Source organism: Coffea arabica, chromosome 8c, assembly GCF_036785885.1.
Source record: "Coffea arabica cultivar ET-39 chromosome 8c, Coffea Arabica ET-39 HiFi, whole genome shotgun sequence".
Lineage (NCBI taxonomy): Eukaryota > Viridiplantae > Streptophyta > Magnoliopsida > Gentianales > Rubiaceae > Coffea > Coffea arabica.
In genome coordinates, this window is record NC_092325.1 from 679,592 (window position 1) to 705,912 (window position 26,321).

The window sequence follows — 26,321 nt, forward strand, 5'->3', positions numbered from 1 at the left end:
CTGATTGTTCCCAATATATTCTTCTGAAGTCATTTAGACCTTTTATTCCAGGGAAAAAAGGCTTACAATATAACTAATTTGACTCGTAATCACACCTAAACAGCTAAAAAGGTATCGTAAAGTCGCAAATAGCCGCCAAATAATCATGTCAAATCCACTTTCTCATATGCAAGTGGAGTCTCAAAACCATAAATCTCTTCTGTTTGAGGTAACAACAAACAATCTCCTGCTACGCAAGCATTGGAGGTAAAACAGGGGATAAGTCCCGCCTGCCTCTGTTGCTTCTTGTTCGCTGGCTACATCCTTGCCCCGCCGAATTTGGACTGCCCACACAACAGTTTTCGGTTATCCCGGAGAGGGGATTGGTTGCGGGATTGGTCGTGGGATTAGATTATCTAATACTCCCCGAGTCCTACATGGAGAAGGTGAACGTGGTTTGGATACGGGTTGCACCTGTTTAACTAGCTCGAGAAAAAGGTTACAAGCTTTAGTATGCTAATAACATGATTTGCACTTATTCAGCAGTGACGAGTTCAAAATTAAGATTCTATATTGTCGCAAAAATCTTATTCACACAAGACATATTTTCACTTGGCAGCAACATGTTCTTGGAAAATGCTGTATGATAACTAAATAGCTTTTACCTGATATAACAGATTGTAGCGACCATTTAATTACCTGTTGGACCTATCCACCTAAATAGGACAATGTCTAAAAATAAGGATGATTAATTACCCGTTTAATTACCATGTTCTTATGCAATTCAAAGATTGGGAAACTGTTAGAAACATATACATGTCATCTTCAAGATCCCTTCAAGGACCATCATTTCTTATCTTTTATTATAACAGCCATTACTACCGATCGGTTTCACTGACTGTAAATCTTGTACATTAATGCACATGATTCAATCACTGTAATTTTCTTTTCTTCCTGGGAAAAACATTTGCTGCTTCAGAGTATTGCTGTGTGGTCACTGGTCACTTTCATACGACTGTGATATTACAAACAGCTGTATTACGTGGGAATTGGGATAATACTAAAGAACCCCTAAATGTCAAGGACAAATCTTACTTCTCACTGGGGCTAATCCTTCTTCTTGTCATTCTCTGAAAATATGCATATTCTCGTATTCCTGAAAAGGAGATGCCTGGATATGATGTACCTTAGCACTTGACTCCTCCTCCTCCTCCTCAAAAAACACCTCAAATGCCTGGAAAATATTCTTGAATATATGTCAATAGGCAGTTTTGTGAGGTGTTTTCAAGAAATGGCAAGTAATCACGGTTGATTTTCTCACTTTTGCAGTTGCGTCCCTGACTCTGCACACTAGAAAAATTTAATTGCCAACAAGTTAACAACATTGCTATTGAGTTATACTTACTACAGATTAAAAAAAGAAAAAGTTGGTTATTGCTAGCATTCACCAATCGGAAACTGACTGTAAACATTATATGTACACCTAAATGCACATGATTCCATCACCGTGGGTGTCTCTGCTATTTATTTCTTACTTCCCTTTGTTTTTTTTTTTTTTTTAAAGTTTGCCATTTCTAATTATTGATGCAGCTAGTCGCTAATTTTCTTTTTCTCAATTTTTGCCAGAAATATTGGGTTGTCACTTTCATAATACGATCCAAGCAGCAACATTAGATATGTAGGACGATGCTAAAGATCGAATCCCCAGAAGGTTAGCAATATCAAAAACAAATCTTACTTCTCTTTTGGGGCTAAACCTTCTGCTTGTCACACATTCTAAAAAGCTGAAGGACTTCTTTGTCTGGTTCCAAAGGAGATGCCTGGAATACGATGTTAACCCAACTCCTCAATGCCAGAAGAATGTGTTGAATTTATGTCAATATGCAAACCAGTAGTGTTCTGTTTGCAACAAAAAGAAACATAGATAAATCACGGGTAGCTAGCTTGATTGTCTTACAAATTCCTAATTGCAACTTGGTGGAACGTTTAATTGCTGGCAAGCTACAACTGCTAGACAGATAAAAACGATGATGGTTATGGGCAATTCAGATAGTTAGATTGCTGTTCAACTGTGTATGCAAGAACTCTTATACTGTATTGAAAAAGACATAATCCGGATAAAAGGGGCAAGAAAAAAAAGGAGAAGTAACTAATGCATGACAACATGATAATCTACTACACAGAAGCCCATGCACCTCGCTAAATATGTTGTGATATTGGCCACGCCAGTTGCAGACTGGCTAGTAGATCGAGGTCAATATAAGAACCAATTTTTCCTTTTCTTTTCTTTTATGATATTTTAATCTTTACTTCATGTTTCAAGAAGTCATCGAAGATGGATCACAGATGTCGATGTCGAATGATGGATTATCAAACACATCCAAGTTGGGTTGGTGATGAAACAAATGATGTGCCACTGAACTTTGTTTGCCCTTAATTGTAGTATATCTTTTTGAGTTGGAGCTCCAAGTCAACAAGCTGCAGGTAGGGTATGGTATGGTAAATGATTAGAGAATGTGTAGTTATTGATTCGGGTTCAATCAATCAGTCAATAAAATCAGGTACCGGCTACGCATTTGAGTTCCTAACCAAATTTCTTACCAAGGAAAGCACTGTGTGGGTATTACGATTATCAACTTGTCTAGGCTGCAGGTTCCTTCCCAACGGTGGATGGTTCCATTATTATACTTCTACTCATTCCCAACAACTTTTTTTTTGTTGATTCGTATCCATATGATAAGAATGCTTAATTTGATCAACATCAACATCCTTAATTCCAATGGCCCTAATGGGCAACCAAATAAGATGACATAAAGATAAATTTCATAACTACAGCAGAATCCTAGCATTGACTAAAGAAAAAGAATGGGTAGGTGATTCATCTATTGCTACAGCAACAAATGGGTAGTTTTAGATGAATTTTGGGCTTGTTAAGACGGAGCTGGGTGTTGCAAAGGCCGTTTTAAAAAAAAGGTGGGCCAAAAACACCTCATTTTGTGATGGCAAAAAATGTCCAGTCCGAAATATGGCTAGGCTTGTGGTTTGGGAGAACTTAGGTTAGAGTGTAGGGAAAAGTTGGGAAACAAAAAGAGATCTATAAATGAGGATACAAATCATTGCGGGAAATAAATTAATGAGAATCAAATATAAACCGAAAGTGATTGCCTTTTAAATACAGAAATCAAGGGAATTAATATGCTAATGAGAATCTTCTTTTAACATTTAAAACAACGCAATCTGGGACATTTCAAATAGAAATGATATGAAATCACAATAAGTGGAAATTTGGGATGTCAATCAAAAGTACATTAATAACTCTCCATCTTTTAAAGGATTTTTTTTTTTTTGACAATTGTATCTAATTTGCTATATAAATGCATGCAATCACATTAATTCCACTATCTGTATTTAGTCACTTTACCATACTAAGAAAAAAAGTCGATCACCTAGTGCCTCCCTTAACAAGTGCTTTCGTTAAGAAAAAATAATATCAGGTTTATTTTTCTTTCTAATTGGGATATGCAACTGGATACAATGTGTCAAATGCAACGCTGATTTAATAAAACCTCTAATTTAATGAAATATAATCGGGTTTATATGCATGGAGAGATTCTTTGTTTGTTTTTTTAGCAAAAATCTTTGGCGTCTTAATTTTTTCATTGATAACCAAGACAGAAACCTTTGAAGCTGGTCGACTGTCAATAGATCATCTCATATATATATGGATCCCCCTTCGCACGCATATTAATTCTTACCCTCCAATGCTCGTTTTTCCATATATATCTGAAAGTCTTGCATATATAAATTCCCAAGTTCTATTATGCATATGCAGGTAAAAGTAGCACACTTTGAGATTTAGAATCATTGTAAAGAGACAAGAACAAAGAAGATGGCAGCCATTTTCAAGATCCTTTGCTTGCCTCTCTTTCTTGGTCTATTGAGCGCAGGTATAGTTTCTAAATGCATCATTATATCCATTGCAGCAGATTTTGAAAAGAATCTTAGAAAATATACATATACATATACACGTGTGCACGCTGTGTTTTTGGAAAAAAAAAAAGAAATTAGAGATGTGTATTGATAAATTTTTCTTTAAAATCTATACTTGAAAACATCTTCTTTGTTTTTCAAGTGGAAGATAAAATAGTAGTGTTATCAACTTCAAAACTTTTGGCTGGTCTGCTTTTGACATACAATGCATGTATTTGGCTTACTATATACATATATATATATATATATATATATATATATATATATATACATACACTCCATGTTTTTTGATGCATGCATTTCATCATTAGTTATATATATGTGTATAATGTGTTTTTCTTTGGAATTAATAAATAATATATGTTATATTGTTAATTGGTAGTAGTAATTTATTTTAACTTGCAGGCACTGCAAATGCTCAGGGATGCTCTCTATCAAGTCTGATCATATTGCAGGCTCCAACAGGGGCAAAAGTACAATCCAAACCGGAGTTCAAACTCACTATCTTTAACGATTGTACTTGCACTCAAACCCAGGTCAAGTTGTCTTGCTCCGGCTTTCAAAGCGTTGAAAAGATTAATCCCGCTGTCCTATCCCAAAACGGTGGCAGCTCTTGCCTTGTTAACGGTGGCCAGCCGATCTATTATGGCGTTACACACGGCAATTTCAGTTTCAATTATGCAGCCGATAATCAATACCCCTTTAAACCCATTAGCAGTCAAATATCCTGCTCTTAGATTGTTCTTGAAGTGGAATCCACAACTGAATCGTGCCTGGTTAATTCTAGTTTTCATTTTAATGTTACCTGGTGAGACATGATCAGCATGCAAATTAAATAAGATGAGTTTTTGGGATTTATATAAAGTTGTTGTTATATATATGAATGGCTTAGCTTCGACTGTGAGAGCAGAAGCCCAAAACAAGATTCACGGGTACTGCATTTCTGAAAGTACTGCTTAAATTGCAGTTTGTGGATGATGATACTAAATCAGATATACACACTCTATATATAAATGCATAGACGTCCTTCTTATTTCAACCTAACTGAACTTTTTATTAGCACAAGTTTCAAATATGATTGTGGATAAATTTTAAAATGATTTGTTTTTAAATATACTGATAGGTGCACCTATGAGTATAAGAAACGAATCTCTGCACCCATATCTGAATTTGAACACATATCCCTAGATCCCATCATTTTCAAATACTAGGATCAGATACTTCGACATAGATGCAACACCTATAATGGACTCTCGCACCCCCCAGGCCCATGTAACATAGGCCGGAATTCATCTCATATAGTAGATCATATTCTTAAATCCAAACTCAGCTCAATAAGACTCGGGAATGTGTTGCTCATTCTTGACTCACGACAAGATTTTAAGCTATGAGCCCTGTTTGAGCTAACCCAAGCTCACATCGTTCGTGTTAATGAACAAAATTACAATATGTATTCATCATAATCGTTCATGGTATTGCGCCTCTTTCCATATTTGCTCAGTAGGTCTACCTAGTCTTATACTTAAATCAGTAAGGACCAGCCATCACATAATTGCTTTTTGCAGGATTCTTTACTATTTTGTACGATAGAGTGGTTCAAAATTTTACTATTTTGGTAAAAGTACCTCGTCGCACCTTAGGAGAACTAACCGTTTGTAGCTGCACGCTTTCAGCAGCAGAGGAAGAATAAATATTTGTATTTGCGATTAGTATTGGAAGATAAAAAATCCAAGCTTAGAGCAATATCACAGAACCAGTGCAGAGAAAGACTAACTGGAGATTTTTACTCTTGCAGAGAAAGGTAACTGCAGAATAAAAAGAAAACCAACCATCTAAGAACAATACAAACAAGTAGATATACTTACTTTCACGTCAATCTAATCAGATGCAATCAAGAATAGAAAGTTTACCCAAAAGGGCTGCTCCATTTTCTTTGGAGAGACCTTTCTCCCCCTGTTGAACGGAAAACTGTATACTGTTAAAACCAACAATTGGAAAAAGGAAAACAAAAACGATGAAAGTGAAGTTGGGGAACCGGACAAGGGAGTTCGTACTGAGCAAGTTATGTTGTGTCATAGGGGATGACTCAACCTTCTACAGTTAAACATTAGATCCTCAAATGGCCAATGGTATTTTATCAAACCGAAGAAGGTTGGTCATGCATATTGTCACAGGTGAAGAATCAAAGTTCAAATCAGGAATCGAGTATTTGTTGCTGGTTGACAACTAAAGAAATTTTCTGCAGCCAATTTTAAAATCTTTGACAAGTCAGGTAAGTCCTTAGTTTCTCTTTTTAAAATCTCAATATAAGCATCAGGACAAATTGGATTCAATAAAAATAGAACAGAAATGAGATATATCTGTGTTAAGAGTCCAAATAGATTCCAAGTCACTCACCTACACTAATTAGAGTCAAACAAAATTTTGGAATCCAATAAGATGCCCCATATACTTTGTTCAACTTGTCACCGACACGAATACTCAAATCAAAACGCTTAAGCAAACCTCATTGCATATGAGGTCAATACTTCTTACTAAGCCCACTATGTTCTGGTTACTCTTTGCCTTAAACCTTGTAAAATAAATTTCCTAAATGGACCTTGGTACAATATGCTTTCTTGTAATCTCTGGAATTTCTCCATTGCTAGTACTCAAACTTGTAACAAACCCACATATATATCCCAAGTAACTTAGAATCCCTAAAGATGCAATACTTAGCTGGCTCATGTCACCATCCTGAAGTGTAATGTCCTTGTATATGAGTCCCCCAATCACATGCAAAGGATACAAGCTCTGCACAATACTAGCAAACTTCTAACTAAACGTAGTATATTCTATTTGATCATTGCCGTAATCCTTGAAAAATGGTAAGAATACTCTGCACACCGCTAGCAAACTTCTAACCAAACTTAGTATGTTCTATTTAATCACTGCTCAAAATGAACATTTTTTCAGAAACCGAAGGTTGAGTTTCTAATTGACATTTTTCCTCCTATACAGTACTTATCTGAAATCTATTGACAATATTCCAGATTTTTAACTAGCCCAGATGCATTCCAAGTGACTCACAAAATTAACGAGAGTCCAACAAAATCTCTGAATCCAATGAGATGCGTATATACTTTGTTCAACTGGTGGCCCATTACAATATTCAAATCAAATGCTACAGTACAAAGTCATTAAATGAGAGTCCAATATTTGCACGCAAAGGACAAAGCTCTAAACAATTCACCTAACTTCTAAGCCTTGTATGTACTGGTACTTTTTGCTTAAACCTTGTAGAATCACCAAAAGCAACCTCTAATGATGCTTTCTTGTAAATTTCTATAATTTCTAGAAGCTGAGACTAAGATTTGAATACCATCATGCTTCAAGCTTCCAAGTGGATCTGTAAAAGAATTGCAAATTTTTGGTGGGAAAATGGCGAATACAGACAAAGAATGCATTGGGTAAGTTGGAACAAGATCACTGAAACTAAAGGAAATGGTGGACTTGGGTTCAGGGACCTAGAAAACTTTAATGAAGCTCTCCTGGCCAAACAATGTTGGAGGATTTTAATTCAACCAAACCTGCAGATGAGCAAAGTAATCAGAGCCAGGTATTTGAGAGATAGAAACCTTTTTGAAAGCAAGGTAAATAACAGTGATTATTGGGTATGGAAAAGTATATCCAGTGCAAGAGAATTGCTAGCCAAAGGAATAATGAAAAGGATTGGAGACGGGAATGCAGTGGATATATGGAATGATAAGTGGCTATCTAATACAGATGAGGGCAATGTTAGAACGGAAAACCTATAGTTTGTAGAGTGAAAACAGTCAATCAACTTTTATCAGGTGGCAAGTGGAATATGGAGTTACTGAAGGAAACTTTTTGTCAGGAAAATGTAGAGCAAATACAAAGAATTCATATCAGTTGCTTCCAAAGAAAGGACCGGATGTACTGGAGACATTCCAAATCTGGGGTGTATACTGTGAAAACAGGCTATGCTAGCTAAGCAGAGGAAGAAGAAACTCCAGTGTGAAAAAGAAAAGCATGAGGAGGCTAGTACTGGACCTAGGAAGGATAAAGTTTGGAAAGGTTTGTGGAACCTGAACATTAAACATAAGCCATAAACATTTTCTCTGGAAATGCTTACAAGAGTACTCTCGGTTCAAAAATGCATATTCCATAGAACAAAAATGGGTGATCCTATGTGCAGATGTTGTGGAGAGGAAGTAGAAACTCTTGAACACGTTCTCTTCTTGCACCAATACGCAACAGACATGGAAATTAGCACCATTACAGTGGGAAGGCTTGAATGATCTGAGGTTTAATTTTTGGAGATGGTGGGAATGTCTTATAGATGCATGCAAAGTGGAGAACAGAGAGGGGCACTTGGAACTCATAGTCAATATACATTGGCAAATATGGAAACCAAGAAACAAATTCATGTTCGAGGGCAACAGAATGGACAGCAACTCAACCATCAGGAGAGCTCAGAAAAAATGGATGGAACACACAGAGGTAAACAAGGGGAATCTGGAGAAAATGGAAGACCAACCAAGACAACAAATGATAAACCAAAGATGGACTCCTCTCCAGTGTGACACAATAAGAATTAACAGGATGCTGCTGTATCTGCAAAGAAGATCAGAACGGGACTTGAGATAGTTGCAAGAAATTGGAAAGGGGAACTAGTAGAAGTGAGGGTAGTGCAGGAACTAAAGAAAGGAAGAGCAATAGTGGAAGAAGCTGCAGCAATCAAACAGGCTCAGCTGATGGCAAAAGATGCAGGATAGACGAAAATTGAATTGCAATCTGACTGTAAAAATGTGGTCAACATGATAAAAGAAAGAAGAATTGAGGACCACACAGTGACAACTATAGTGGAAGACATCATTCAGTTAGCAGATTGGTTTTCAGTTTGCAATTTCAAGTTTGTTAGTGGGAAAAGGAATTGTCTAGGTTATTATGTAGCAAAATTTGCGTCAACATTAGTGAAGAATATAATATGGAAGCTTAGCTGTCCCCAGTGGCTCAAACAGATGGCACAAGATGATCTGATAGGCAGTTGCCCACATTTGTAGAACTTTTGTAGTACCAAGTTTTAATAATACATTATCGTTTTGACAAAAAAAAAAGAATTTCTAAAGCCTTAGCATCAGTTTCTAATGACACCCTTTTTATTACCAATTTATTTCATCAGAAGACCACTTATTTCAAATAAAATTTTGTTAAACAATCTCCCAAATTCGTAACGAGCCCACAAATAAATTCCAGATTACTCACCTAGATTAACTTTAATTGCATAATACACTACCAAAATCCAACAAGATGCAAAATACTTTTCTTCCTTATTGTCACCATCTAAATAGTCAATTTAACCCCACACTGTGACCTTCATAGACAACAGTCAAATTTCTCCCTGCAAAGGAACCAAACTCTGCACAGTTCCACTAATTTCTTATAACTCTTTGCCTTAAACCATGTAGACTGGTCCAAAAAACAACTTCCAAATGAACCATGGGGTGCAATATGCTTTCTTTTAACTCTTCAAATTGTCTAGACCCGGAGTTTCGGTTTCTGATTAACATTTCTTTCTTTTCTGCATTTGTTTCACCAGAGCACTACTTATCCACCATAAAACTATTGACAATAGTCCAACATTAGAACAAACCCACAAATAAATTCCAAATAACTCATTTTCGTTACACACAATCCAAAATAATCTCAATATCCAAAAAGATGCAATACATAATTCCTAGTATCCTGATCCTAAAATCCAAAAAGATGAATATTCAATTTAAATCCTAAAATCCTATGCATTTACATAAGGATCCTATATTTGCAATCAAAGGAACTAAGCTTTGCACAATCAAACAGACTTTTCAATAAAATTAGTATGTTCTTGTTACTTATTGCGATAAACCCTGTAGAATGGTAAAAAACAACCTCCAAATGAATCTTAGGTGTTTTATGCTTTCTGGTAATTCTTGGGATTTTAAAAACTAAGAGCCAATTTCTAGTAGACCTTTTTTTCTTTTCTCCATAACACCACTTATCAACCATAAAACAGACTGACAATATTCCAGATACTTAACAACCCAAATAGATGTAATTTGCCGTCATCAGATAGAATCCAACTAAATCTCAGAATCCAACAAGCACATATAAACCATCTGAATATTCAAGTTAAACCCTAAAAGTGCAATGCCCTTACATAAGAGTCCTATATTTGCCGTAAAGGAACTCAACTCTAGATAAATCTACCAACTTAGTAAAGTTAGTATGTTCTTGTTACACTTTGCCATAAAGGCCGTAGAATGTTAAAATATAACCTATAATAGAACCTTGCTGCAATATGCTTTCTTCTAATTCTTGGGACATCTAGAACCTAAATATTAGTTTCAAATTGACCTTTTCGTCTTTCCTGCAGAACACTACTATGTTTTTAACAATATTTGAAGTCTTTAACAACCCAAATAGATTCCAAGTAACTCACTTCGATTAATTAGAGTCCAACAAGATGTGCATATACTTTATTCCACCTTCCACCCATTTGACTGCTCAAATCAAATGCTAAACTTCAACAACAATGCATGAGAGTCCAATATATGCCAGCAAAGGATGAAACTCTGCACAATTCACCTAAGTTTTTACCAAGCCTAGTATGTTGAGGTTTGCTCACTGCCTTAAACTGAAAACAACCTCTCAATGGACCTTGGAATAGCTTGCTATTGTAAATCTCTAGCATTTATAGAAGCTGGGTCCCAAATTTGAAATACCAGTTTTATTTTATCTGTTAATTCCAGCACAATACTACTTATCAACAATAAGTCATTGACAATACTCGAAATTTGTACAAACTCACAGATAAATACCAAGTAACTCACCTAAATTACATAGAATCCAAAAAGATGCAATACTAGTTCCTCATGTCACCATCTGGACATTCAAGTTAAATCCTAAAGTGCAGTTTCCTTGTCTGCAAGTCCTCTAATTGCTTGTAAAAGGACCAAACTCTACACAACACCAGCAAACTTATAATCAAACTCAGTATGTTCTAAAAACTATCTTAAGCCTTGTAGAATGGTAAAAAGACAACGTCCAAATGAACCGTGCTGCAATATGCTTTCTTGTGATTCTTTAAAATTTCTAAACCTTTAACTTTCAGTTTCTAATTGACCTATTTTTCTTTTCTCCAGTAGACTACTCATCTACCATAAAATTCCTTAACAGTATTCCAGATTTTTTATGAATTCAAATAGATTCCAAGTCACTCACCTAGACCATTTAGAGTCCAACAAAATTTTGGAATCCAACAAGATGCACCATACACTTTGTTTCACATGTCGCCTATATGAATACTCAAATCAAATGCTTAAGCTAACTTCATTGCATATGAGTCCTATATTTGCTGACCAAGGACAAAACTTTGCATGGTTCACCTAACTTCTTACTAACCCTACTAAGTTCTGGTTACCCTTTGCCTAAAACCTTGTTAAAAAAAATCTCCTAAATGGACCTTGGTACAATATGCTTTCTTGTAATCTCTGAAATTTCTATTCGAAATGCCATAATTATTTTCTCTATTTATTTCACCACTATGCTACTTATCAACCATAAAATCATTGCCAATACTCAAAACTTGTAACAAACCCACATATATATCCCAAGAAACTTGGATAGAATCCCTAAAGATGCAATACATAGTTCCTCAGTCACCATCTAGACATTCAATATAAATCCTGAAGTGCAATGTCCTTGTATATCAGTCCTCTAATTGCCTGCAAAGGATCCAAACTCTGCACAACACTAGCAAACTTCTAACTAAACTTTGTCTGTTCTATTTGATCATTGCCTTAATCCTTGTAAAATGGTGAGAAAATTCTGCACTAAGCACTATTTGATCACTGCCTTAATCCTCGTAACAACGCTAGCAATCTTCTAACCAAACTTACTATGTTCTATTTAATCATTGTCTTAAGCCTTATAAAATGGTATGGGCAAACCCCCCCCCAAAAAAAATTTACCTTTTTCTTGCAATTCTTGGGATTTGGGAAACCAAAGGTTGAGTTTCTAATTGAACATTTTTTCTCCTGTACAGTACTTATCTGAAATCTATTGACAATATTCCAGATTCTTAACAAACCCAAAGACATTCCAAGTGACTCACCAAGATTAAAGAAAGAGAGTCCAACAAAATCCCCGAATCCAATGAGATGTGCATATACTTTTTTCAACTGGTGGTCCATTAGAATATTCAAATCAAATGCTAAAGTACAAAGTCGTTAAATGAGACTCCAATGTTTGCATGCAAAGGACAAAGTTCTACACAATGCACCTAACTTCTTACTAAGCCTACCATGTACCGGTACTCTTTGCTAAAACTTGTAGAATCGCCAAAATCAACCTCTAATGGACCCTGTTACAATATGTTTTCTTGTAAATCTCTATAATTTCTAGAAGCTGAGACTCAGATTTGAATACCATCATCATTTTCTCCACTAATTCCACCACAAAATTACTTACCATAATATCATTGACAACACTTAAACATTAGTCACACGCCCACAAATAAATCCCAAGTAACTCATCTAAATTAGATAGAATCAAGAAGATGCAATACTTAGTTCCTTGTGTCACCATCTGGATTTTCAATTTAAATCCCAAGCAACTCATCTGCAAAGGAACCAAACTCGGTACAAAGCTAGCTAATTTCTAAGCATAATCGTTTCCTTAGCAGCAAACCCAGTACAAACTGGTAACTCTCTGCCTTAAGCCCCGTATAATGATGAAAATACAACCTCCAAATAAAGCTTCTTGCAAATGCTTTCTTGTAATTGTTGGGATTTCTAAAACCTAAATTTTAGTTTCTAATTCACCTATTTTCTTTTCTCCAGAACAGTACTTATCACCATAAATAAAATTCATTAACAATATTGAAGATTTTTAATAAACCCAAACAGATTCCAAGTAACCCATCTAGATTAATTAGTCCAACAAAATATCAACATCCAAGAAAACATGCATATACTATTTTCAGCCTGTCGTTTCATTTCCATACTCAAATCAAATGCCAAAATGCAACATCAGTGCATGAAAATCCTGTAAATGCTTGCAAAGGACAAGTCTACACAATTCACCTAACTTCTTACTAAGGCTAGTATGTCTAATTACTTTTGCCTTGAACCTTGAAGAATGGTCAAATCAACCTCTAAATGGACCTTGATGGAATATGGTTTTTTCCAAATCTCTGAAATTTCTAGAAGTAGAGTCTCAGATCCCCTATACCATTTTAACTTTCTCTGTTTTCTTCACCCCAGTGCTACTTATTTACCATAAAATCATTAACAATGCTCAAAATTTGTGAAAACAAACCCACAGATAAATCCCAAGTAATTCACCTAAATTAGATAGAATCCAAAATGCAATGCTTCCTTGTGTACAAGTCCATTAATTTCCTGCTAAGGAACCAATCTTTGTGCAGCATCAACAAACCTCTAAACAAACCTAGTATTATTTGGTTAATCATTGCCTTAAGCCTTGTAGAATGGCTAAAAAAGACTCCAAATGAACCTTGTGCTACTTATCATTGCCTTAACTTTCTCTGTTTTCTTCACCCCAGTGCTACTTATTTACCATAAAATCATTAACAATGCTCAAAATTTGTGAAAACAAACCCACAGATAAATCCCAAGTAATTCACCTAAATTAGATAGAATCCAAAATGCAATGCATCCTTGTGTACAAGCCCTCTAATTTCCTGCTAAGGAACCAATCTTTGTGTAGCATCAACAAACCTCTAAACAAGCCTAGTATTATTTGGTTAATCATTGCCTTAAGCCTTGTAAAATGGCTAAAAAAGACTCCAAATGAGCCTTGCTGACTTGCAATTCTTGGGATTTCTTAAACCTAGTATTATTTGGTTAATCATTCCCTTAAGCCTTGTAGAATGGTTAAAAAAGGCTCCAAATGAACCTTGTTGACTTTATGTTCTTAAACCTAACTTTATGTTCTATATGCCTTTTTTCTTTTCACCATTTGTTTGACCACAACACAGCTCATTTATCATAAAATTAATTGGCAATATTCCAAATATTCAACAACCCACAATTAAACTCTTAAGTAACCCACCTACACTAATTAGAATCTAACAACATGCAGATATACTTTGTTCCTTCTTTCTCCATTTGAATATCCGATTGATACCCTAATTAGAATCCTATATTTGCATGAAAGGGCAAAACTCTACAAATCTACCTAACTTCTTTCTAACCTAGTATATTCTGAGCACTTTTAACCAGAAACCTTGTGGAATGGTCAAAAACATCCTCCACTTGAATCAAAGCGCAATATGCTTTCTTGCAAATGTCTGCAATTTCTAAAACCTGAGTTTCAGAGTTTCTAATTAAAATTTATTTCTTAACCATTTATTTGACCACAAACCTCAAAATTGTAACAAATCCACAGATATATTCAAATTAACTCATCTAGACAAGACAAAGGCCATAAACATCTCAGAAATCCAAAATGATGCGCTACTTAGTTCCTCATGCATATTCAACTTAAACACTATACTACAACATCCTCACCTAAGAGGTATTCAAAGCCCTGTCTAGTTGACCAGCGAAATCCTTCCAAGAATTGGAACACACAAGAGCAAACTCTTTAGACCCAAATGATATCAAAAACAAAATTGCGTTGTTGATTCTTAAAATTGTAACTTTGGCTCTAATGAAAGCCTTTGTCTGTATCCATGGCACTATCATTTCTAGAGAAGTCAAATGCGCACCTATCTCCTCTTTTCTAGAAATTAAAATCCAGCCATCTTAGGCCCTCACTACTCTAGGCATTACCCATTTCATTCTGAAAAATACATTTGTATCTGACAATAATCTACAACCATTTCTAAAAGAAAACTAAAATTTTCTACTGTGATTCATTATTCTCTCTGTGGGGTTTCAATCTCTACTGATAAGCAGCATAGTTTAAAAAAATAAACTGACACAAGTACTAATTGGGCAATTAGCTTTCATATTTCAGTCTCAAAATGTCTAAAATTATTAAATTTATTAGCCAAAGATTTTAACATAGGCAATAAGGAAATTATTCACTAAAGAATTCTAGCCGCTGATAGTGTATTTGAAAGGCTCAAAAACTCCATATGGTACCATCTATCCCTTTTCAGCTTACAAAAAAAGAACCCATTCCCTATCTAATAGAAGGGTATATGAGTAGATGAAATAAGCCATATAGGGCAAACGGCACGTCATTTAAACCACAAGGTGCTTTGAGTCAAGCAACTACACTATCTGAGTCCAAAATGGTTAGTAAAAAATTACATGCAGCCGGCTTTAAATTCTTTGATTAATACTTGTATTGATTTTAGTCATTTTGACACTGAAATATGAAACAAAGTGCAACAATCAGTCCATGAGATCAGTTTATGTTTTTGAATTATGCCACATAACATTAAAGGCTAAAACCCAGCGAAGACAACAAAAAATAACATTAGACAATTTGAAATCTAATTGGAAGATGGCTGCAGATTGTTGATATAGACTAATGAAATTATTGGAATTAAGAGGGTGATGCCTATAGTAGTGTGCGCCAAAAAAATCACTAGATTTCAATTTTCAGAAAAAAGGAGATAGGCATGCACAATTGGCTCCTCTTGTACTTAAAAAGGTGCAACGGATAGTAATAAATTGAAGGGCTTTTGATAGAGCCACAATTTAAATTCAAAGAATCAAGAATGCAAATTTGAAGTTGATGTTGTTTTAATCTCAAGAGTTCATTCATACGTGTTTAGAGGATTGGAGGGACTTCATAGGTGAACTCACAGCCTTTGTATACCACTTTGTGAATTTTTGGCCTACTGATATGAATATGAAATCTTTGTAGGGGTACAAAAGTGCTTGTGATATGCTATTCTATTCCATTATGTCTCTATGAAATACTCAAAGGTTTACAAGAAGATAAGCCATAAATGGGAAAATGGGATATCACCTACTAAATAGGGGGGGCTTTACCTAAGACATTAAACCAAAAGACAGGGTCTTGGGAAGAGTAATTAGTCCATGAAAAATTTTGAAGAAAATTGAAGAGGAAAATCAGAGTAGAAGACAAGTCATGATGGATAGAAAGGCCCATCACTCTGGGCTGTCAGGAAGCTGAAAGTTCTTCCCTGACATATGACTTTCAGAAGCTATGTCAAAGAAAGCACAACAATGTCCAATAGTCCAAATGAGCAGCATAGAGAATTGCTAAGTCATATCGAAGCATCAGTTATATCATGATACTTTTTTGCCTCCAATGTATCTTCTGAATTCGAGTTGTAAAGGAATTCTAAGAAATAAGGACTCCTATAGGAGAGAACAGATCGTGCAGGTATTTGAAAGTCGAAATTGCAGAACTTAACAGTAATAACTGTTCATCCTATTTGCCAGTTAATGAATAATAAATCACCTATGTCCATATTAAGAGGTCTGGAAGTTTCTTTTTTTTCGTCTTCTTTAAATGATTTCACAATAACCAAAAAGATATATGGATATTTAGAAAAATGGGTAAAATAAATTCTAAACCTACAAGAAGAGTTCAAAAATCAGGTCTTCCGAGGAGTATATCTTTCTATTTCAATTTCTAACATGTATTTATTGAGCATGGACAATCAAATACAAGAAGGAAAAGCAGGACAAAAAACAAAACCATAAGAAGCCCAACTCCTACCTTGAAGTAGAAGACAACTATGCATATACAACTATACTATGAAATTACACTTTTCAGCAAGAGGGTATACCCAGATTGACTCCTATTTAAGTATGAAGAACAAATGGGCATCAGATGAACGGAATTGAAAGTATAATAGTGAAGAAACCAAGGATTCCAAAAAAAAAAAGATAAAAGAAAAGGAAAAGGGAAGGAAACAAGTTTGTTAAAGTAATTTCCTGCAAGGAAAAAGTAGGAGCAAATGGAGAAATCAGCAACAAAGCTAGAATTTGTTGAGTCATCTGAAAGAAAACCTGGAGGGAAAAGAGAGGCCTATTCATTTAAGAATGGCAGTAGGATTTCATTCAGGAATTCCTCATTGACAAAAGAGGGAAGCTAGAAACAAGTAGAGATACTGTTGACTGGCAAACATATACTTTTTACCCAACAATTGGGTAAAACCAAAAGCGAAACCAAAAGTATACTTTTTACCCAACAATTGGGCAGATGATATACAGTGAAACCAAAAAGTGGCTCATGTGTATTGTCACAAGCAAAAGTTCAAAGCCTAAATGAAAGCAGCAACAGTTTTGTTGCCAGTTAACAACTAAAGAAATTATTAGCAATCCATTCTAAGTCTGTAGCTACTCAAACAAATCTCTTTCTTTTTTTTTTTCTAGAATCCCCATATAATCATCAAGATCAATTAAATATCAAATGCAATATGACAAAGGAATACCACCATTCACAAGACAAATTACTACAGAACATGCCTGGGTAGCACTATTGTAATCAAGCTACATGTCTTTCACAAGTGTACTAAGCAGAACAAAAGACAGCTGGTGCAAAATAAAGCAAGAAAAGACAAATTGTACAATTCAACAGTGAGAACAGACCATGCAACAGAAAATCTAAAGTTCTCCATACTTCAAACTAAAAATGATTAGCGTTAGTAAAACTAATCAAAGTGTTAAAAGTAAGCAATAAGTATTAAGTTAACTTTTCAGCCTTGGTTCAGCCTTGGATAGTCTAGTTGCGGGACTCAAAAGCTCCGTTTGGTTTAAAAATATACCTTCTACCCCTTTGCAGCTTACGAAAAAAAGTACCCATTAACCCACCAAATGGATAGATTTACGTGTAGATAAAACAAGCCATGAAGGGCAGATGGTACAGTATTTAAACCATTAGAGCTTTGTGATTCGAGCACCTCCACTATCTATGGCCATAAAATCTAGTCAATCTCTTACTAGTTGCCAACACTATATTCCTTAATTTATATTTCACTGGCTTTTGTTAATTGTCTTGATATTATAAATACCGAAAAAAATACATTAACAAGCAGTCTACGAGCTAAATTTATGTTTCTGCATTATGCCGTTTACTATGAGATATCAAAACCCAAATTAGAGAATAAAGAGCCACCATACAGAACTCCATATGACTACCCTTCAAGCATGAAACAACCATGGAGAAACAGCTACTAACTAATTTCATTTTATTTTCTCTTTTTTTAAATTTCAAATTCCATCAACATAAAAGATTATGGTAATATTGCTTAAACCAGAACCAAAACAGAGAGGTAGACAGAACACTCTAAGACCTTCAGTTTCTAACATACAATGTAAAACGTAGACACAACAATTACGAGTCTTCAAACAAATTTGAAAAAAAAAACAGCAATCAACAGCCATTTCATCCCAAAAATTTCATTTGTCTCTGACAACAATCTACAGCCATTTCGAAATCAGAACTAAAATTTTCTAGTCTAATTCATTATTCTCTCTATGGGGTTTCAATCTCTACTGATAAGCAGCATAGTTCAAAAATATAAACTGACACAAGTACTGATCGTGCAGTTACGTTTGATATTTCAGTCTCAACATGTCTAAAATCATTAAAAGTATGGGCCAAAGATTTTAATGTAGGCAACAAAGAAATTATTCACTAAAGAATTCTGGGCGCTGATAGTGTACTTGAAAGACTCAAAAACTCCATATGGTACCATCTATCCCTTTTTGGCTTACAAAAAAAAGAACTCATTCCCTATCGAATAGAAAGGTATATGAGTCGATGAAATAAGCCATATAGGGCAAACGGCACGTCATTTAAACCACAAGGTGCTTTGAGTCAAGCAACTACACTATCTGAGTCCAAAATGGTTAGTAAAAAATTACATGCAGCCTGCTTTAAATTCTTTGATTAATACTTGTATTGATTTTAGTCATTTTGACACTGAAATATGAAACAAAGTGAACAATAAGTCCATGAGATCAGTTTATGTTTTTGAATTATGCCACATAACATTAAAGGCTGAAACCCAACGAAGACAACACAAAATCACACTAGACAATTTGAAATCTAATTGGGAGATGGCCGCAGATTGTTGATATAGACTAATGAAATTACTGGAATTAAGTGGGTGATGCCTATAGTAGTGTGGGCCTAAAAAATCACTAGATTTCAATTTTCAGAAAAAAGGAGATAGGCATGCACAATTGGTTCCTTTTGCACTTAAGAAGGTGCAACGGATAGTAATAAACTGAAGGGCTTTCAATAGAGCCAAAATTTAAATTCGAAGAATCAAGAATGCAAATTTGAGTTTGATGTTGTTTTAATCTCAGGAATTCATTCATACATGTTTCGAGGATTAAAGGGACTTCATAGGTCAACTCACAGCCTTCGTATACCGGTTTGTGAATTCTTGGCCTACTGATATGGATATGAAATCTTTGTAGAGGTACAAAAGTGCTTGAAACAACCATGGAGAAACAACTGCTAACTAATTTCGTCTTATTTCTCTTTTTTTTTAATTTCAATATGCATCAACACTCTAAGACCTTCAGTTTCTAACATGTAAAAAGTAGACACAATAATTATGAGTGTTCAAACAGAATTTTTTTTTTTTAAAAAAAAAGGGAATCTACACCATCGGTACTAAATTGGAAGCAAAATTCAATATAACTAGGTCTAAACCCACTGAAAGCAAAGACATGAATCGGACAAATTCGCTGAAATTTTGCCATTAGGTCAAAATTGAAAGCAAATAATGGATATTGAAAGCAAATATGCATAGCAAGAAAGCACGGGATTTGAAGAATCTCATCTCCAGGGAAAGGAAACAAAAAATAGAAAGTAGAAGAGAAATAATACTTTCCTGAAACCGTTTCTCCTCAAAAAGCTTTCTTCACAGCTGCAGAAAACAGCCAACTCTGGACAGAATCAAGCCACAAAAACAAGCAACTTTTTCCCAAGAAACAAATGCGTCCCCAATTTTCTGATTTTCCCCTTCCCCTTCCCCTCTCCCTACCCCTTTCTCTCTCCTCTCCCGCTCTCTCTCTCTTGAATTTTGGGAAAGTAAGAAGACAGATGCGAGCATATATATAGTGTCCACTGATTACTGGCAAACGGCTAGTTTTGGCTCGCTAGTGCGACCCGAGTTCCAACGGTAAATTCGAACGGGTCGGTTGGCAAGTGTCAATTTGGAAACCAAATATGGGAACGATTAGTCTTCACAATTTGGTAACTTGGGTTGAGTTACTTGTAATTCGTTTATCACACTCATTAATTATGGAAAATGATGTATTTTGAATTTGATTTGTCTAATTGGTGCTTGTGGATATACATTAGTGTATTTGGATAGAAGATCATTTGGACAAATTATTCAGAATAACACTATAGGATTTTTTTTTAATATAATGTATATGAGATAAAAAAAAATAGTTGAGAATATAAAAAATTGGTTGGCATTTTTATTTATGATGCAACTCAAATAATATTTTTAAAAAAAAAAACCTACATTTCCAGTAGGATGAAGAATCAAAATTTCCACCAACTAGTGCGTGTAATACAATAACTACTTAAATGTTAAATCTAATAAATTGCAAGATAATGGAATATGTTAAAGTTAAAAAATGATCCATAGTGGAACTTGTTAGATCAACAATTATGATCCATAGTGGAACTTGTTAGATCAACAACGTGGGTTACATTTTCTTCAATTCCTGCTTTTTAGTTTGATTATAGAGAATAAAGATTTTACATTTGCTTGACCTTATACTAGTGAGTAAACCTTATGTAAAGAAAGCAAAAAAAAAAAAAAAATGGTCATACATTTACCCAAAAAAAAAAAAGTAAATGTGAGCGCGTGTAAGAGTCTATATATTGAAACGGTAATATATTGTGTATTTACAAATTCCGTATTGAAGCACCTATTCAAGGAATCTTTAGTTTAAACTAGCCTATTAGATGTTACAACTTAGTTATAATAATTAGGATCTATTAATTCATGTGTATAAAATGAATATTAGTTCCAAAATACCTCTATTAAAAATGTCCCTTTGTTATTATGTCTTTCTCATTGTCTAATTGGATCGGTCTATCTCTTAAAATTTCCAATATTTCTAGACATGAAACAATTAATCAAGCAGTCTGAAATTTATTATGATTTTGTCATATTACATGGAGATTTTAAATGAAAGCACAAATATACACTCAGTAAAAGTAATTATTTGCAACGTGGTTTTGAAAAATATGCACATGGGTCACATTTGCTTATAAATCATTGATTTTGTCGAAAACATATAGTATTCATCCTTTCATTCTTCTGAAAGTGACAATTACGTTTATAATCAAATCACTATTTTCAATAGGGGCTTCTTCTACCATCTCATGTGACAAAATTCAAATTAATTTGCAATTGTCAAATTGGTTGTATTACATTAGGCAAAGTCGAGAAGTGCAAGGTCAGATTTGTCCAATTAAATAACAAAATGGGTAAATGTGAGAAAGTTAACACGTATTGAGGGCATCTTCTATAATGCTTAACATTTGCTACTAAATTAGTTGTGTTTAGGAGTCTTCCATGAAGAATCCTCTTGGATTTGTCATCCATTTTGCTCTCTGTGTTATCAATTTAAGAAAGGCTCCTCATCTAAAATTCATTTGGTTCTGCTTTCAGGCTGGTTCCATCAGCCAAGTAACATTTCCCTAATTTAAATTTTACTCCTTATTGTCAGATCACCTACAAGGAAAATCACTTAAAAGAAGGGCAAGAAAGCCCCCTCACCTATATGATATTAACAATTTAAATAGTAATAAATATACAAGTAGTGTCACATTGGCTAATCGCATGTTTCGCTTGTTGCATTGTTGGTACCAAATAGCATTGCCCATAAGCAAGGCACCTGAAGAAGTGAGAACTTATAGCATTGCTCTTGACTCTGGTGTCAGCATTTAGTTCATAATTAGATCTCGTTAAGCTAAACCTAGAAGAAGAAAATGATTGTGATTATAGTTTATCAACCACAACAAAATTCTGCAATTTTTCTACTCACTGAAAAACACACCTGATGCGAACATAGGATCCATGGCTCATGTTCAAGTCATTAAAGTGGTTGAAACTTTGGACTTGAATTAATCGACCACTTTAATGACTTTAACATGAACCATGAATCCTATGTTCGCATCAACACCACCTAAACTGTAACCCTAACCCTTAATCTAAGCTCCACCTTCCCGAGCCATTGTAGCAAAGGCAAAACAAGTGCAAACCCTTCAAGATCATTTCCTGTTTTTAGAAGGTGGCTGGGGAGTCTCTTCATCCTCTCCTTCCTCATCGTCCTCTTCCTCTCCATCTCTATCTTCATCGTCACTGTCAACATCCTCATCGTCATCATCCCCACTTCCACCATCACCATTGGCCTCCGGCTCATCCTCAGAATCTTTGTCATCCTCATCATCCTCCTCTTCACCAGAAAAGTCTTCCTCATCCTCACCGCCATCATCCTCCTCATCGCCATCATTGTCTTCGCCATCATCCTCACTTTCACTGGCATCCTTGGTCTCAGGGTCAGGCTGCTTTTCCATGTACAGATCAGCTTTTGACAACCTACAAATTATGGAAACTCATAACTGAATTTCACTTTGGGATGGTAAGGAAGAAGAAGACGAGAAAGAAACCTCTCCATTTGCCTTGGCTCCCTAGGGAACTCGATGGTAATTCCATTTGTCCTGGATCCTATCTGAAAGCAAATATAATTACACAAGGTCTTTTACAGTTTAACAAGATAAAATTTGATTAAGAAAAAAGTACGACAGTGGTCCTGAGACATGTAGAAAAGACGATAATGGTAGGTATGTCATAGAGCAGACAAAAGGAGATAAAGTGCATGCATTTCCCAAAAAAAAAATGTTGAATGGGGAAAATTACAAAATGAAGCTAAATGATGAACATGAAGTTCATGTACCCAAATTATACAAAAGGTCCCTGATAATGCAAACAAAATTCTGACCCTGATAATGCAAACAAAATTCTGACCTAAACTCCTAACAGGAAATATGCAGGGTAAAATCTCAAATCAAGACGAAGAGCGGAGGACAGTGGAGGGGATGGCAGGCTGTTAAGCAACCCATAAAGGTTGTGCATCTCACATGATTATGGTAAAGATAATTTGTCTTTTTCATTAAAGGCTAAGAATTAACTAGGTTATGATAAACCTTCAAGATACATTACTTGCAAAGTGTGAAGCTACTATAAAATTCCTCAGCAAGAAAACCTAGTGGTTTGGAAGACAGATGCGAAGTCCTCATTTTGCTTCCTCTGGAGCACCTCACTCATGAAAATTCAAACAATGACCAGCAAAATTTTATATAACCTGTTAACAAACTTTTTTTACAATGTTTTGTGTTACATAAAGATTATATAACCTGTTATTAGGCACAAGCACTTTAACACATATAGCTCCTCAAACATGAGCTAGGCATAACCCAACAATCACCTAATAAATTTATGTTTGTAAAAGTCACCAGACTTACTACTCAACAGGGCCAAATAACTACCTCAATTCTTGAAGCTTTCTTCCTACCCCTAGGACTTCAAAGCCAGTCACAGAATGATAATAAGAAAGGACTTAGATATCTGAAAAATGTAAAGTTAATCAAGGGCCAGAGCAAATCAATACAATTTACGAGATTAACAGTCATTCAATCCTAAGTAGCAATCATTACACAAGTGTCTTGATGCTTGAGAGTTGGGACCATAGAAGGCTAATGTCCTACAGATGAAAAGTTTCCCCCAGTCACCTTAAATAAACTACCGGCCTATGATTATACAAATCCTTGATGAATGAAGTCATGAAAGAAAAGTATATTGGCTAGTAATCAAGATGCATAGAGAAACATCAGCAAAATTGCACCAATTAAATCCCAGTGTCATCCACCTTGTACTGATACCACAGATGGTGCATTTATCCTATATCAAAATGACTATTTTATTTTCAACTTGAAGACAACAAAGATTAACTGGATATGAATAACAATTTTGCATTAGCAAAGCCCTCCGGGAGTATTTAACTAAGGTATCAGTTGACCAATACCAGTAATGCAAAAGCACAAGAAGAGAACAAACAGATGAAAATTTGTGCCGCTTCACCCAAGTTCCCAAACCCAAACCCAGAATACGTGTTTCCACTTTGCAGTCCAAAGGAAAACAAAATCATCACCAACAGCAGAATACACATCTCAATACCCAGCATACATATCTATACTACAAAAGTTTACTTTCTAATAAGGGCCAAACATTTTCATTCAAAATCTTCTGATCAGAAGCTTGAAACACTCTGACATTATCCAAAACCGCATAAAAACATTTAGGACCTTGTAAGAAACAAAAAGTAGAATAAAAACATCATACCAATATCAAAAATTAAAACTTTACTCCACACAAAGATCAACACAGAACCCTGTTTAACAAATTTACACACAAAAATTCAATCTTTGACACAAAGTCAATGAAAATTGCACCACAAAAGAACCCACAAAGAAAATATGTTTATACATTAAAAAAAGGAAAAAAATCTGCACTAAAATAGACAGTGAGAGAGAGAGAGAGAGAGTTGGAATTTACCACTAAAAGCAGGCAAGACAGAGACTTTACAACCGAAGTTGAAATCTCAGCCAACAAAGCCAGCATTGCAGAGCTCAGAAGGCTTTCCATGCCAACACTACTAGAGCACAAGACCTCCATCTCCAACCCCAAAGCCCAAATGCTAAAAGAGAGCAACAAAGCCTAGGTTTGGACAATGAGGCTAGAGGCACAAGGGGCTCCGAACATAAGGGTTTGAGAGAAAAATCCTCTGAGGGATCAGCAGAGAGATTCCTAAAAACCCCAAAGAGTTTTTGCCAAAATTGGATTGGGGGTTTATCCAATCAGAATTCTACTTTTTTTTTTTTTTTTCCAATGTGGATTATCGGTAACAGTGTAACACTAATATTCTTTATTTATTTAACTTTATTGCGGTTTAAAATGTAAAAGGAAATAAAGTCTCCAAAATCACTGCTGTTAAAAGTTGTGGACTCGCGGGAATCACTGCTGGTAAATTGGTAATTGGGTAAAAATGATGCTCGTCGGCTCCCCATGTGATGTGAAGTACGAAGCCCGTCCTCTTCTCTGTATTTCACAAGAAAGTAAAAAAAAGAATATTAGAATCAATAATCTGTTTGTATTATTAATCTTTGCTACGTTGTTAATATAAAAGACTTTTTAGAAAAGTGATTTAGATATATCCAGTATAAATCAATTCAAGAATTTAAAATTTTGCTTTTAAGCATGCAATGTGAAAAAGGGTTTATATTGGCAGTATTAAAAAGGTTACTCCACGGTATCTTATGATGATGAACTCTTAAAAATGAATTTTATTTTACGTGAATATGAATCATAGAAGCGCTTTTAAGTAACTCTGCGTTTGGTGAGGTTATGGTAGAAAACATTCTCCGACTCCTTTAGTCCCATATATAAATGTATTGTCTCCTTGGTCAATGAAACTCTTTTTGCAGTAAAACTTCATGAATTTAGTTTTTTGAATAAATTCTTTAGATAATAATTGATGTGGATGGCGAAATACTATATGGAGAAGAGTTTCTTGTTTGGATTGCAATTTTTCAAGGAAATTTTTTTACTTTTTCTGTGATCACGTTTTTCGATTACTTTTTTACTCTACATACATCAAATTGCATCATTACAATATGTTTTTTTTTTTACAAAAATTTCAGAAAATAGCAATTCAAACCCGCGATGGGTTCCCAAACATGACCAAGCTTTTGAAAATATTAAAGTGCTACAACGAGAGGAGTGAGTAAAATTGGCTCTCTTCTTGGTGAGTTAAGGAGGAGTCAGGATTTCAGGATTTTTTTAATATGCTATGTTCAAAATAATTTCCATCAATTTAAATATATGACATGTAAAAAAATCAAGTATTAACTTTAATTATAAATATATATACATAAACTCTCATAATAAAAACTAAAATTATAAAAAATTAGGGGGGCCAACTTTGTTTTATACAGATATTTACACACTATAAATTAAAATTTTCAAAATTTAGGAGGGGCTATGACCCCCATCAGCCCCCTTAGCTCCGTCATTGCCATGACCCTTCTACAATTTATTATCTGGAATGAAAATGTTGCATTAATTCACAGTTTGAAGAAGAAGAAGAAAATGTATATGATGTACTTGATCATGCACACAATCTTGTCGATCAAGGTAAATGTACATCTTAAATGCTTTACACGAGTAGAAGAATTTTATCCAATCAAATTGTGTAGTCAAAGAAGAAACTCGAATTCTTATGAATTTGCAATGGGCACTCAAAGAGCGAAGTAAG

The 26,321-nt window shown here is 34.9% G+C and overlaps 1 protein-coding gene and 1 long non-coding RNA gene across 3 annotated transcripts; both read right to left on the minus strand.

Moving 5' to 3' along the window:
* Positions 1-798: 798 nt before the first annotated feature.
* LOC113705416 (uncharacterized) lies at positions 799-19,802 on the minus strand. 2 transcript variants are annotated; one of them, XR_003451874.2, is made up of 3 exons: positions 5,880-19,802; positions 1,718-1,878; positions 799-1,329 (listed from the first exon to the last, which is right to left on the minus strand). It is a non-coding gene; the product is annotated as an uncharacterized lncRNA (long non-coding RNA). The 2 variants fall into 2 exon arrangements; XR_003451873.2 differs by having other exon boundaries at positions 5,835-19,802.
* Positions 19,803-21,843: 2,041 nt separating this feature from the next.
* LOC113705456 (uncharacterized) lies at positions 21,844-24,845 on the minus strand. Its single transcript, XM_027227307.2, has 3 exons — positions 24,563-24,845; positions 22,618-22,679; positions 21,844-22,546 (listed from the first exon to the last, which is right to left on the minus strand). The coding sequence occupies exons 1-3, from the start codon at positions 24,680-24,682 to the stop codon at positions 22,219-22,221; spliced, it is 510 nt and encodes a 169-aa protein (XP_027083108.1). The 5' UTR covers positions 24,683-24,845; the 3' UTR covers positions 21,844-22,218.
* Positions 24,846-26,321: the final 1,476 nt, after the last annotated feature.

Bases quoted from the DNA above. Each gene is read 5' to 3' on its own strand.
- LOC113705456 (XM_027227307.2), bottom strand. From the start codon at position 24,682: ATGGAGGTCTTGTGCTCTAGTAGTGTTGGCATGGAAAGCCTTCTGAGC. The intron at 22,680-24,562 runs GTAAATTCCAAC...ATTTGCTTTCAG, and splicing joins TGTCTTGCCTGCTTTTAGTG to ATAGGATCCAGGACAAATGG. The intron at 22,547-22,617 runs GTTTCTTTCTCG...CATAATTTGTAG, and splicing joins GAGCCAAGGCAAATGGAGAG to GTTGTCAAAAGCTGATCTGT.